Raw genomic sequence first — 15,325 nt, 5'->3', positions numbered from 1 at the left:
TGGTGAGGTCTGGTTCTTTGACTACGGCCCTCAACTGTGAAACAGCCAGTGAACCTCAAGGCTGAAGACCTTTTTTTTATTTTAAGTCTATTTTATTTTATCTTATTTTATCATCATTTTATAGATTAATTTCTTACGTATTATTTAATTATTTAATTTTTTAAAAAGCACCCTGTTTATGTGGCTCTCTGTTTTTTCTTTTGTTTTGTTTTACTTAAGTTCATTCTGGTGTGGACCCCTGCCTGGCCTGATCTCTGTGATTTCTAGTAATGACGGCCTTTGTGGTCATGAGTGGGCTGGCTCTCGGTGTGAACGGATCCCCATGATAATATTTGCTCACAGCAGCGTCAAGCCACTTGTTTATTTCCATATTAATACTCAGTTAAAGGTTAAAAGCTAGAGGTTAGAGTGCAAAATAGGAATGGGGGTGTGGATGGTTGAGTTGTTTTTTTAATACTTGAATTATTAAAAAAAAAAAATAAAAGATGTCATTATTATTTAATTTTCTACAATTAAATGTCATTTTGACATGTTCATGTGAATTATGTGTAACCGCCAGAGTTAAAGCTGCTGATGTGATGTGTGTGTGCCTCCATGTGTTTGATCTACAACCCAGGTCATCACTAACTTGGTGAAGATGGTGAAAGCTCGTGACATCAGGCGACCCTTCTGTCCAGCAGGTCACTGGCTTTCTGAGGAGGTCAACATCCGAGCTGACAAGGTGCCTAACTGTCAGCACAGCTTTTTAGTTTGCAGCTTGTATGTTATTTTTGTACATGTCATGTCAGTCTTTAGGGACTTTGGACGAAACTGTGGTTTTAGTCTTTCAAAATGAATTGTTTTTTTTCTAATTAAAAATAAGATTACGTACCGCATAATGTCAGCTCCCTTTCTTTTAAGAACAAGAAAAATTTGAAGAAAAGTGTTAATAATTGCTTTGCAGGATTATGAATCAAAAAGAAAAGAGATTGAAAAAAAAAAAAAGCACTACAGCAGTACAGTGAAATACAGCATACAGCTAATTTAACTCTGGAAAACTTACCTACCAGTATATAAAAAAAGAAGTCAAGACCTTCAAGTTTTCATCAACCTGCTTATTTTCTCTCTAGGTCACTCAGTTATACGTTCCCTCAGCCAGACATGTGTGGAGAACTCGAAGGATGGGTCGCATTGGGCCTCTTCAGTCAACACTTGATGGTATTGTAATCTTTTTTTTTTTATTTAATATTTTACTAATGTATTATTTAATTATTATTCATTCATTATCTGTTCCATTACGGGTCGCGGGGAAGCTGGAGCCTAACCCAGCATTTTAGCAGGTGAGAGGCAGGGTACACCCTGGACAGGTCACCAGTCCATCGCAGGACCAACACAGAAAGAGACAAACAATCATAGGGTGACCAATTAACCTAACATGCATGTCTTTGGACGGTGGGAGGAAACCTGTAGGGAACCCACACATACATGGGAAGAACATGCAAACGCCACAGAGAAAGGCTACCATCCCTCCGGTTTGAATCTCCCCCCAGCCGAGGCTCAGACCAGCAACTTTCTTGCTGTGAGGCTGCGGTGCTAACCACCACACCACCGTGCAGCCATTTCTGCGCACTTGTTTACGTTTCTTTCTGCTTACTGTGTCATGATGGAGTATTGGTAATTTATATTGCTCTGATATGTATACAAAAAAGTTTAATCCTTCAGTGTGACTGAAGGTTATCCTGCTCTTGTAACAGCATTTGTCTAGTAGACTTTTGTGTGTTCAACAAGTTCTGACGTGTATTTCATGTACACCTCTGAGCTGCTTCATTGGTGTTTGGCAATAGATGCAAATTTAGAATAGTGTAATGCTTATGTCAAAATAATTTATTCATTGCATTTAGCATGGACTTAAAAAACTCCCCTTCCACCCCCATCCAGCACACTAACTAACACATGCAGGGCTTCATCAGGCTCACCTTGAGCCCCACATTACTGTGAAGTACGGTGTGAAAACAAACTGATAACAATGTGTGTATGATCTCCCTTACGCCGCTCAGAGGCTGTACGGGATAAATTCAATTAGTGTAAAAGTACCTTATGAACTCAGCCACATCTGGTCTATGTGTTTGTCTGGGCTTTTCTCATTTCCTTAAATGGACAGGCCCAAGGCTGATGAATGAGGCACATATTGACCACTCCGAGGCCATATTTCTCCTCAAAGATGGAAACCTGATGGGAAAATGCAGATCAGGTTGACTAATTGAGCAGAATAATTGAGCTGCAGTCAAACAGAGGAGGGTGGAGAGCCGTTTAGCTATTGTGGCAATTTTCTTTGTGGGCTAAACGGTCCGAACCCTCAGTTTAATACAAAACAAACATCAGCTTAATGGATAAATCCCAGCAAGTGGATGGCCATCTCACAGATGAGTTATTTAAAAGGGTGTTATTAAAAGGCTGTAGGACGGATATGTCTTTAATGGTGGGTCTGTAAACAGTGGACCGAGTCTTGATTACAGTACTTAACAGTGAGGAATGATAATGTTAGATTAGCGTGACACGCAGAGGACAGCTGATGTAGGAACGTTTAACTCTTACAAATTAAGTAAGGCAAGGCAAGTTTATTTGTATAGCACGTTTCATGTACAAGACAATTCAAAGAGCTTTACATAAAAGATTAAAAGCATTACAGATGGTGCAAAGAAAGCATTCAGAGGTAATAAATAGAAGTAACAATTAGCAAAATCACAATAAAATAATAAAATACATTAAAATGATTAAAAGCAAAATAAGTTAAAAAGTTACCGTGCAGATTTCATGCATAGGCGCATGAGAAAAGAAAAGTTTTTAACCTAGATTTAAAAGTGTCTACATTTGATGAAAATTTACTCTCCTCTGGCAGTTTGTTGCACTTGTTTGCAGCATAGCAGCTAAATGCTGCTTCTCCATGTTTAGTCTGGACTCTGGTCTGAACTGGTTGATTAGAGTCTTTGCATCTAAGAGCTCTGCTAGGTTTATATTCTCTGAACATTCTCCTTTCTTTAAGTGCTCACAGCCATCTTCTTTGCTTTCATTAGATAACATGTGCACACCCTCAGTCCAAGGATGCAGCCCAGAATTGTTCTATACACAGCAATATTAAACATGTGGACTGCTATTAGAGGGCTGCATCTCTGCAGAGGAAACTATATTAAACACACTTCTAGTTAGACATAAACATTGCTGAGAGATTACTTGAGCATTTTAAGGAATTTGCTGTTTTCTATGTCTTTATCAGAACAGCAGTGTTTGGTGATTCTTGACGTTTGATGAAAACATGCAAATTTCTTTTCCTCTCAAACAGGCTCATGCTGAGGTGTTATGTGGCTTTTTTTGCAGTTGGTTCAGAACCACCACAGCTGTCTGTGTCTGAAGAGAGACATCTGGCCATCCTTACAGAGCTCCCTTTTGTTGTTCCCTTTGAGGAGCGAGTCAAGGTACTGTGCTGCTGTCCCAACCATAACTGCATCACAGGGTTTTCTGTGTCCTCTCAAGACCACGCTTTGCAAGGGTGGTGTGAAAGTTTAATATAGTACATGTCTTGTTTACATTCTAACAAATGTTTGCTAAAATGCACGTAATACTTAGAATTGGAGGTGTAAGAACAACACACTTCAGTCATTATAAGTCTGTGTGACACATAATATAGAATGATTTGCAGTCTTTTTTTTTTTTTTTAATCAAATGTACTATTTAATTTTATATAGCAGAAAAAAGTAGGTTGTCATGCTTTTGATTTTATAATTATTTCATTTTGATTTGATATTTTATTTGTTTTAACTGTTGTGAAAGCTTATCATACTTAAATTAATCGTAAGATTTCAGCTTACTCACCACATCCCTGTTTATTATTTTGTTATTTTGTCTGAAATGTACTTTTATTTTATCCATAACTTCTAAACAGTGCCTTACTTTTGAAAATGTGAGTTTAATTTAGCCAGTTTCCCTTTTTTTCCTACTGTAAATGGATAAAAAACAAACGAAAAACAAAACAAAACCAATAATAATAAAACTATTCAATATCAGCTTACATACATTCAGTAGAAAATCCAGTCAGAGTTAAATGCTTTACAACAGAAATGATTGTTACTGACTCTCTGGGTTTACATCTGCCCTCCAGATCTTCCAGAGGTTAATCTATGCTGACAAACGGGAGGTGCAGGGGGATGGACCATTCCCTGATGGCATCAATGTCACCATCAGACGCAACTACATCTACGAAGACGCCTACGATAAACTCTCTCCAGAAAACGGTACGACGTGCATCATGGCAATTTCAATAAAAGCGTTACTGGTTGTGTTAAACTCGTGAAGCCGGCACGCATTACCTCATGTTGTCTGGAAAAGGTGGTGTCGCAGCTGGTGTTATTTCCTACATTTATTCCAAGATGGTAAACACAAGAGTAGAGAAAGCGGAGTGTAGTAAATGTTGATGCTGTTGTTGAAACTCTAATGTTTCATAAAATCTCAATATTGAGGATCAAGGTTCCAGTTTGCATTAAAGATGATGGTTAACTTTCTCCTTGTGTAGAATATTGAATTTCAGTAAAGCATAATTGTGGTTCCGATTATTATAATGGATCACATAAAAGCAGAATCAATTATTTTAAGTCACCTCCTTTGTGTTTGAATTTGAAAGGGTCCTTTGGTGGGGGCAATCTGATTAAAAAGAGTCGTAGGCCTGGGCTGAAGACATGATCTATATCATTTATGTGTCTATAAGTTATAGCTGCCTTGATTTATTATTGTCCATTAATTATTTTCAAAGATGACCTCCTATAGAACTGATTTCAATATTCTGCAGGTCAACAAAGTGCTTTCTTCCTAAATACATTTATAAAGAGAAAAAACAAACAACTACACATTTAAATAAAAGACTTCTATTTTTTTCAGACAGTTCTCAAGTTTTTAGGAATAATCATTAATTTATTGGTTGTCTTTAAGTGTGTGGATGATGTGCAAACCACGTTAGCAGCAATTTTAAAAGTAATACAGGAGTGAATGATAAATGCTTTAATTGCTGTTTTTTGGTTACATTTTATTTGATTTGCTGTGTTTGAACACAAACTAGTTTATCTAAATAAAACCACTGTACTGCTCAGATAAAAACAAAATAAAATGGGTATTTAGCACAGTAAAGTGGCTTACTCAGATTATCAGGTAGAACATGTTCACTTTTCTTTCACCTTGCTATTAGCACAGTGGACAACAGAGTATGTTTAAAAGGAAATGTGACCTATTTTTGCTAACCCTTTAATGTTAACTATTCTATCACAATAGAAACATCTCTACTTAAAGACTAAACATTTTTTTCTTAACACAGTGACATTGAAGCCTGGAGCTAATAGATAAATAAAAAGAAAAAATACTGCTTGTTGCTAAAATGTGGTATTAATCTCTGTTTATAGGTGCTTTTACCCAGCTCAGGGAAGAAAATGGGTTCAGAACCATTATAAACCAGAGACATAACCTGTCATCTTGTCTTCTGTTCCATGCTGAAATAAAGATGAAATACAGAATGAAAAGCTGTTGTAAAATGTATGTAAAATCCATGGATTCATGTGTCCTTATATTAGAACCTGACCTAAAGAAAAGGATTCGAGTCCATCTGCTGAACGCCCACGGTCTGGATGAGGCGGGCATTGATGGTGGTGGCATCTTTCGTGAGTTCCTCAATGAGCTCCTCAGGTCAGGCTTTAACCCCAACCAGGGCTTCTTTAAGACAACCAACGAAGGCTTGCTGTATCCCAGCCCTGCGGCAGAGATGCTGGTGGGAGACTCTTTCACAAGACACTACTACTTCCTTGGCAGGATCCTTGGAAAGGTGAGCCTCCAAAGCGAAACCTAATAAATGAATAAAGATAAATTCCTTTGTATAAATATCAAACGTAAGATATAAAGATAATAATGAAGTATAAAATCTCTATCTAAAATTATGTTTTGGTATTTGCTCTGGCATCTTAATTTCTGGAAAACATTTTAGGGTTGAGGCAGCAATTTGAATCTGGCACTCGTGCAAGCTTTTGTTAATTAACCCAGTGTGTAATCTGTTGACGGCATTGTTTGTCTGCCCCTTTCCCTTCTACGATGGCACTATTTATTAGAACCTAATGTTTCTAAATCATCCTTAATGCATGTGAAAGGGATTGTTTATCAAGATGCCTTCCTCATGGAGGGGGGGTATCATAGCAACCGTGGAGAAGAATTACCTCATGACAAGCAGTCGCCTCTCAATTAGGACTTCCATTAGCCAATGATTCCTACCTCTTGTTTGTGTAGCAGTTGCATTTGGCTGGCACTAAATCAGCAAGCCCACAAAGACAGGACATAAATAAGCATTCAAAGCATGTGGTAATAGCATTTTGATCTGTTTTACAGTCAGGAACTTCAAGGGCTCTTCTCTCTTTCTCAGTCCTAGATGGTCGGATCCACTTATCAAAGCGTCGTAACTCCTCTTCCCGTGTCTCTTCTTCCTCTGTATTCTTTGCAAGTGAGAAATGGTCAATCGACAAGCTACAATCTACTCATTCCTTCTTCTACAGTACTGTACTCATCATAACTAATGGTTCAGGCAATTAGGCTGAGGGAAATTAATTTGAATTTGACTTTCAATTAACCCTTCCTTAAGTTCTTCTTTCTCCATAAAAATAGACATTTGAGTGGCCATTTGAGAGGTGTATTGATATTTGTTTAGTGCAGTTATTGCCTGGATAAAAGGCAACCGCTTATATGGATTGTGATTGCATCACCACTGCTGCAGTTTGCACCGTTCACATTGCAGCTCAAAGGACACAGGAGATTAATATTGTTAATTAATGTCCGAGGCGTGCCATTGTTGTGGAGGTGATGTATTACAGGCAGGAGTGGCTTGTCTGGGCTACTCACTGAAATGGGATTGAACATCAGAATAGAGGCTGGTCATCATCCTTCTCCCTCAGTTGCCTACCCTGCTGACAAGCTGAAGGATTTAGGCTGCAAATGGGAAACCATGAGAAGAGGTTACTTTGCTTTTGTGACTTTGGCCTAAAGATTAAAATGTTATTTTAATCTTGATGTAAGTGTTCGCTGCATATACAGTATTCTCATTGGCAAAAACAAGCTAGCGTCATATCAGTGGCCTTCTCAATTCATAAACTAGAAAGTTGAGGAAACTTTCATCCTTCTTCTATATTAGCCTTCTGCATATTCTCCTCTCTGAATCTGCTCTGGTGTTGTGTACAAGTTGCACCTCTGATTGATAGAGATGCGTTTTAAAGGCATTATAATTTTATTGATTCTTAATGTTGTAAATTAAGGAATTTATTTGGCACCCAACAGAATGCACCTGTAATGCTGCTGGCATTTATTTCACCTGATGGTGCTGCGATTTCCTTTAATTGCGTTGCCACTGCACTCACTTATATTAAAAGGCCTGGGCTATAATAATTAATTCTTTCCAACTCAAGTCATTTTGGCACAATTTCTGGCAATAAACACTCATAAATAAAGTAAGTGGCATTGAAAAAATAAGGCTACAGGTTTTTTCCATATACTTATTGCTGCCTCTTCCCGGCACAAGTGTTATTGATAGGTTTCAAGGGGCCATGCGGCGCATATGGTCTAAAACGAGCGCTGGCCACAAGAGTAATACTAAGTGGATTATTTTGCATAAAAAATAGACAATGTTTGAAGTTGTGCAATTAACCTGTGTTTAGAAAATAGCTGTGATTTATGCATCTGTGTGTGTTTAAGATGCATGCATTATGGAAATCCTTTAGATTTATAATCCATTTAGCTGATGCGGTCTGGGTTTTTAGCGCTATCATTTATAAAGACCTGTATATTTTAATGTCTCCAATGGGCTCTTTTTAGAACTAATCCAGTACATTAGCTTTGGGTTTTATGAGTCACCTGCCCGACTGTGGATCTTAATGGCATTTAAGGTCAAGGTGAGAATTGGCATTTATAAAGTTTGAGTCAAGTGAAGAAGCAGCTGGTGTTTTTAATATAGATTGTGTCCTGTGTTTTGATCTTACTCACCCTGATGTGATCAGATTTACTGTCTTTAAACTGGATTCTTTGATACGAGTCAAATTTATGGATGTTGTAATCAGATTTTTTTATATATGCGCATTAATACTATGCCTGCTGCTTGATGCAGGCTGCAATCCATTTAGCTGTGTTTTGTTTAGTGACAATGAAGTGCTGAACAGTCTTTTATTGATCAACTGACTGTTTAAGTTAAAGATTTATAAGAATAAACTGTTACACTCGAGTATCCTGCAGTGTCCTCTGCATAACATTTTTTTCTTTTTTTTTCCTTCATAGGCGCTGTATGAAAACATGCTGGTAGAGTTGCCCTTTGCCAGTTTCTTCCTGTCCAAACTTCTGGGAACCAGTGCAGATGTGGACATCCACCATCTGGCCTCTTTGGACCCAGAAGTGTATCGCAACCTTCTCTTTCTCAAGAGCTACGAGGATGATGTGGAAGAGCTGGGACTCAACTTTACTGCGGTGAACAACGACTTGGGAGAAGCTCAGGTAACAGGAGTTGGTGACAGGGTGGGATTCAGTCAGATAAATGATTCTTGTGTATTTATTTTCCACCTCTGTTTCTATCCTGTTCAGTACCTCACCATCAGCCGCCTTTCCTTCCTGCTGTTTGGTTTCTCTTTGTGGCGTTAATAATTCATTTCCCTCCTGATGCACCACTTTTCAGCTCTGGCAGAGATAAAGCACGTCGCCACTGTCGCTCTAAACCCTGCTGCAGTGAAGGGAACACAGCAGTTCTGTTGACCGTTCCACCTGCTTTTTCCCCCAGAAATTATCTCAAAACACGCCTGACAGAAGCACCCAGCAGCTCTTAAGCACCCCCTCCCACCTCCCCAATCTAAAGCTCAAAGCTGCAGAGGCAAGCCTCCAACAACACTCTGAGTCACCTGCGCCCAGACCTGCACTCTACATGGAACCCTGTTTGCTCAGGGCCTTAACGCGTCTTATTAGCTCTTCTCAAACAACACCTGAAACGGCTGAGTTACAATGTGGCCCTCCTGGTTGCAAATAGGGCATCGCAAACACGATAGGGAAAACAATTTGTGAAAGATTAGGCACACACCCGGGAGCAGTCTGCCCTGCATTTGCCCCCGTGAGAGATAGCCAAAGCAAGCAAGATAACAGCAGTAATTCTCTTACATTAGCACATAATCACAATCCACTGTGAAGGAGAAAAAGGTAGAAAATAGTTACCTGCCAGTGAGGCAACAGAGTACGTAGCACCCAGGGAATGAACAGAAAAAGAGGAACACTTTACATTATATTATAATCTATATTCAATATTGCTGCACTGAAAACCTTTGTAAAGCTTATCGATCAGCTTTTGTTAAGACTGTCAGAAAGGTGCTGAGTCATGCTTGCTGTAGTGTTTTTTAAATTGTTTCTATTATTTTTAGACAAATATCCTGTTAAGGGTAGAATTTGACTAAAATGGAAACTCAGTTTTTGTGGTCTATTTGACAATTTTCGCCTCACAAAATTGTACAATATTGCAGTTTTTAAAGGCTGTCACCTCAGGCCAAATAATAGTGGACCAGATGTTTGATAGAAAACAATAAATGCACATAACCAAACTGAGTTTTTCATCTTGAATCAAATGTGTTGAAACATTTTGTCTTTCTGTGATTAAATTAAAAGCATCTGGCACAATCAAGCCACTCATGTTGTTTGTTAGTCATGTAAGCAATGTAATTACCCGACTGGTATTATGTGTCAATTTTAAGCAGATAAACACGTATCTTTTTGATCCAGGTGGTTGAGCTGAAGCCAGGAGGCAAAGATATTCCTGTGACCACAGCAAACCGGATAGCTTACATCCATTTGGTGGCTGACTACAGGCTGAACAAGCAGATCAGGCCTCACTGCCTGGCCTTCAGACAAGGTCTGGCCAACGTGGTCAACCTTGAGTGGCTGCGTATGTTCGACCAGCAGGAGATCCAGGTATTGTGCACTGGTAAAGTAAAATTAAGATTTAAAACATTTTTGTTTCTCACAGAAGCTAAAAATGTGCTTCCTGCATCCTTCTAGGTGCTGATATCTGGGGCTCATGTTCCAGTATGTCTTGATGACCTAAAAAACTTCACAAACTATTCAGGTAGCTGCTTTTAAAGTCGCTTAGGTTTATTGATGATATAGTGAAGATCCTATATGTATAGGTGCATATAAAATAATATAATTTTCTTTGCGATCATCTACTTTAGGTGGGTATTCAGCCACTCATCCTGTCATCCAGACCTTCTGGCAGGTGGTTGAAGGATTCACAGAAGAAGAAAAGCGCAAGCTGTTGAAGTTTGTAACCAGCTGCTCCCGTCCGCCGCTACTTGGCTTCAAGGTGAGCTGTTACCAGACTTGAACTTTCCCCTCACGTTGTCTTTCTCCCTCAGCTCTTACTTAGCAGACTTTGCATAGTACGAGTATCTGCTATTATCAGCTGGTTTTCCAGCTGCAACAGAAGGGAGTGTTTCATCCTTATAGACTTGTAATGAAAATACTCAGACTGATAACAACCCTTGAAAAGATAGTTTTCAAATTAGTTTCTTTCAAAGCAGAAAATTGCAGTCTTATCTTCACATTGCTGTTAGTTTTAGTTCATGACCTTCCTCTGTTGAAGAAGCCTGTCTGCAGCTATGTATGTGTAGGCTTGGCTAGAGACCTTGGCTGGACAAATATTGCCATTCAGAACTTTGTAGGAGCTTGAACTTTTCACCTTTTTTCCTTTTGTGTCACATGGCAGAAAACAGCAATTTCTTATGAGATGAATATGCCAGGAAACTGCATCAGTCTACTTCTAAGCACTGTTTTAACAGTGCTGAATCATTATAGCCATTTCTGAAATGGTTTCCTAATTGCAAGCCATTTCACTTTCTCACTGACTTGATTTGTGTGACACTTAAGTAGTTAGAGATGAGAGAAATAGCAAAAAGTGTTGCTTAGAGCCATTAAAGTGTTTTTATGTCACACATTAACTGATCAGAAGTGGTAATCATGTTATGATTGTGAAAGTATTCTTGTTACTATCATTAGTTAAGAAAATTTTATTGCTGCTCTGCTGTTGTGAGTGAGCAATGCTATGCTTAAACTCTTCTGCAGTTCTTCTTCTCAGGGTTTAAACGCTCTCTTCTCTCATTTAATAAATTTGACTTTGGCCAGTGTGCAGATTTGCCACCCCTCCCTCTGTGCCTCTTCTCTGGGTCTGGTAATTTGTGGGGGAGCGGCCCCTGACCTGGCTCACAGCTCAAGCCAGCTAAGCCTTAATTAGCTGTCGTGAAACGGCCCAGGATTCATTAGAGGAGAAATAGTTCTGTCAGGAGAAACCATTTAAAAAAGATGATGGAAATGGTCTTTTTTTTTTTCCCTAAATGATAGCTGTGGTAATGACACTTTCTCAATAAGCAACGATAGTTTAATACGGTAATTGTCAGAAAAATGGGGTCATAATGGCTGAGCCCCCGAAGAGCCATTTAATCGGGTAAGTATAGCCACAGAGTCGTATACACTAACGTTAAATTGTGGGGTGAAATCGGGGCGGAGCAGCTTGTTCTTGATGGAAACGCTCAGTGTCACAGTCTAGCAGATGAGGTGGGCTCATCAACTGTAGGCTTGATTTAAAAAAATGCCAGATAGACAACATGAAATGACCATCTCTCCAGCAGCTCATCCAAGGGTCAAACTATGGGCCGGTTTCCCCTTCAGTACCTTTCAAGCACAAAGCTGATTTCCTAAATTTATACTTTCGCTGGATTAGCTTAGCTCTTAATGTCTCTCTTTTAACATTTATCCCCTTGTGGAATTTGACATTTATGGCTTAATCGGGATTGGTTTGGAAATTGTGATCATTACTGACACATGTTGATTCATTTTTCATCCATCTTTAAATGACTTCATTTGTTCACATTTGTCTCTGTGATTACCGCTACTTGCTAACACCTTACAATTTCAAACAGGAGCTTTACCCGGCCTTCTGTATTCACAATGGCGGCTCTGATCTGGACCGCTTGCCAACCGCGAGTACCTGCATGAACCTGCTCAAGCTCCCCGAGTTCTGCGACCAGCATCTGATGAGGAACAAGCTGCTGTACGCCATCGAGTCCTCTGCTGGGTTCGAGTTGAGCTGAGCAGACAAAGGCCTCTCTGTCTCTGCATCTATGGACTCATTGCCACAGAGGTGGCTTTGGAGTGAAAGACTCAAAAACAGATGAGGGAAAGGAAATGATGCATTGACTGATTAATCGTGTTTCAATGTGTGCGTGTGCCAAGCAGTGGGTGAGGCAGTAATTACCCAGAGACTGAGCAAAAGGGTACAGGCTTGAAATGGTGGGCTAGGAAGCCTTTTTAACTTAGTTGATTTTAAGTAATTTAAATGTTTAATCGCTTGTGAGAACCCTTCTGAAGATCAGTGATGCTGCTGGATTTTACAGGAAGCATTTGGCTCTGAACAAAAAAAAAAACAAGAGAACCGTAGCAGCTCCTCTCTGAGTAACACAACATGAATGGACACTTGTTTTTCACCAAAGATTAAGTGGCATTGTTTGAAAAAGGCAATATAGCAGCAAAGAAGGTGGACTTTCGGACTCTAAAGCCACCTTGTGGTGTGCCAAGGGCTGCTGAGGCGGAGGAGCTTTTGTGTACTGCTATCATGCATTTTCATGTAGAAGTCATTGAAACTCCAGTTTTTGTGATTTCCCAAATATTATCTTTACTAGTAATAACTCTCATGTCTAATAACCATACCGTAAGTCTGCACACAGCATCTGGAGAGTAGAGAAGGATTTTGCTGGACTTCAGATGCAGAAAGGATTATATGATGATGGTTTTTGTGAATATGTATATGTTTACAACCCTTCTATAAGTCATGTATTTGGTATTTGTACAGATTTGTTTCTCTGTCCTTTAGAGGTTTTATGTTTCCACATGTGCCCTCTAAGGTGAACAATCTCTAACCTGATCAGCACATGAAAATCTGTCATACTGAAATGGCCTGCAAATGATCAGTGTATCAACAGGGTGAGGAAAACAGTGTATGGAGATGAATAAAATTGCTTTCCCTTTTGCATTTTCCTTCCATTAGTCTTCTAGTTTTTTTGTTTCTTGTAATTTACAGTAATGACCAAGACATAAAACAGTGCTTTGTGGGAAAATCTCCTCTTCAGTTTTACGGCCTCTGACATATAATTAAAGAAACATCCAGTTAAGAAACACTGAGCAGAACTATTCTGGCCTTGAGATGCATTATCGGGTTGAGCACAAATTAAGATTGTGTGCGTTTGTCATAAATCCACCTTCCCTCGTATGCAGCCCAGGAAGATATCCATCCCTTTTTTGGACTGAGTCCATCTCTCCATCCTCTCTCCTCTGCTAAAACGACCAGCCTCTTCTCTTGTGTCGGCGCCGGAACCCCGCACATTGGCTGGGCCAGAGAACTCATAGTGGTAATTGGGTCTTAAAAACCAGGCTTGTCATTGAAATGAGGGATTCATCTCAATTACGATGAGATTTATTTAAGACTATTACCTTGTGATGGATTGTAACTGACAACGTTAATGCAGGATGTTATGAATCATCTTCAGAGCATTATAAACTTTAGCTTGCTCATAGGATTTTTAAGGGCTAATTGAAGCTTTTAGGCTTGTTTGTCTTGCTGCAGGAAAAGGAAACGTCAATAGGCACTTGAGGGTGATTGGGGACTTGAGCCTCTTGTCCAAAATATTATACTCAAGTGTGTGCAAAGTTAGCATTAAACTAAATGTTTGGCATAGATTGCATGGAGCTGATTAGGTTATCATACTTTAACCAGCTTTCAACTAACAAAGACAATAACTGCAGGTATGGGCTCAAGTGTTGTACAATCAGTTCCCTTTCTGTGATAAGATGGTGCCATCTGGTGGCAACTGCTGATGCATGAAGACATTTTTAAGCTTTTACAATCCTATAAATTGCAAATCATCCAGGAAAAGTCACATACAGTCGGATACCTTTTCCTACCTTCTCCAGCTATGAATGAATGAAAGTGAGTAAACCAGAGCTCACTGTGTTAATGATCATCTGGAAGCCTTTTATTAACTCTAATGATCAACTGAAAACAAAGAAATGCACTCTCCTTTATGTTTTATTTTAAGTCCTTTTGCTTAAATAGAATTGAAGGGATACGTGTAGTTTTGATGTGGTTTAGCAGTACACTAGAAGAGCGTGACTTTGCTGCCTTTTGCAGTTTTTTGCATGTCTAGACATGAACAGAGTGGGCCAACCCTTTAGTCCTGAGTTTGTAAATTTGCTTGTTTACTTCATTTCACACTGCATTTCATCTGTAATCAAGTTTTTTATTCATGAGTTGTCTCATTCTTGTTAAATGCATTCTGCAGCATAACTTTAATTATCAAATAAAGGCATAAAAATCAATGCCGATGAGTTTAAAGATAACCATTCACAGCGTGATATTTATTGACCTGTACATGTCTATAGCTGTGATTCATCTTTCTGAGTGAGCCTAAGTAGATCCTGACGGCCCATGATGTCCATTGTAATTAATAGCAATCTCATTTTCATTGGGTTCTTTTTAGCTGGCAAGAGCTCTGACTGGATCTAACTGCAAAAACGACCTCCATCTCTCTTTTGAAAATCAATGCAAGTCTGATTTCCGACTCAATTCTTCTCAAAACGGTAATAACCTACACTCCTTGCTCCCTTTTTGGGTTAATAAGAGTTCAGCTCACCACTTTTCATTTCCTCAGCTAAGGTTCCTGTGGGAATGGATTTGTGAGTTGTTATCTGAAAATAGGGGTACCCACTTTTAAACAGAGAAATTGGAATTATTATTATTATTCAGAAGAGAAGAGAGAAATCATTGCTTACCTCATGTAGCTTACATTGAAACCAGTGGTAATGTGTCAGGAAAAGACAAATGGGTCTGTATGTGCAACACTCAGTCTTAATGTTGATTGATGTTATTACTATATGCTTCAGAAATAAAAAGGTCTAATTCCTAATTAATACATTTTTAACTGTTTTTAAAATGCTTCTTATGTACAGCTCGCATGTTTTCGTCAGCACACGATAGAGGGCGCACGGAGCCATTTGTGCTGCTGCTACGTACATTGGATGAAAAATCAACTAAATTAATTGATTTATAAAAAGCTGTTACATCATGCAATACTTCCTGTGTACTGTACATCTGCAGAGTAAGGACAGACTTTCGCCATCCAACACTGGATGTGAGGACAGGTCAGTGAAACTGCGCAGATGTCGACACTCAATGACGTGCTGCTTTCACAGGTCCATCGTA

The 15,325-nt window shown here is 39.1% G+C and overlaps 1 protein-coding gene across 2 annotated transcripts in view; it reads left to right on the top strand.

Annotated features, from left to right (window-relative positions):
• The window catches only part of ube3c (ubiquitin protein ligase E3C), a 29,002-nt gene extending 15,903 nt beyond the window's left edge, over positions 1-13,099 (top strand). For both annotated transcript variants that reach the window (XM_041967528.1, XM_041967529.1), the window contains exons 15-24: positions 617-721; positions 1,110-1,197; positions 3,355-3,452; positions 4,136-4,268; positions 5,592-5,839; positions 8,323-8,535; positions 9,799-9,987; positions 10,075-10,141; positions 10,248-10,378; positions 11,991-13,099. In XM_041967528.1, coding sequence (XP_041823462.1) covers positions 617-721; positions 1,110-1,197; positions 3,355-3,452; positions 4,136-4,268; positions 5,592-5,839; positions 8,323-8,535; positions 9,799-9,987; positions 10,075-10,141; positions 10,248-10,378; positions 11,991-12,161 — 1,443 coding nt within the window. In that variant the 3' untranslated portion in view covers positions 12,162-13,099. The remainder of the gene's footprint in view (positions 1-616; positions 722-1,109; positions 1,198-3,354; positions 3,453-4,135; positions 4,269-5,591; positions 5,840-8,322; positions 8,536-9,798; positions 9,988-10,074; positions 10,142-10,247; positions 10,379-11,990) is intronic.
• Positions 13,100-15,325: the final 2,226 nt, after the last annotated feature.

Source organism: Melanotaenia boesemani, chromosome 18 (genome assembly GCF_017639745.1).
Source record: "Melanotaenia boesemani isolate fMelBoe1 chromosome 18, fMelBoe1.pri, whole genome shotgun sequence".
Lineage (NCBI taxonomy): Eukaryota > Metazoa > Chordata > Actinopteri > Atheriniformes > Melanotaeniidae > Melanotaenia > Melanotaenia boesemani.
The sequence above is the reverse complement of the archived record's forward strand: the minus strand, read 5'-3'. Positions and strand labels throughout refer to the sequence as shown.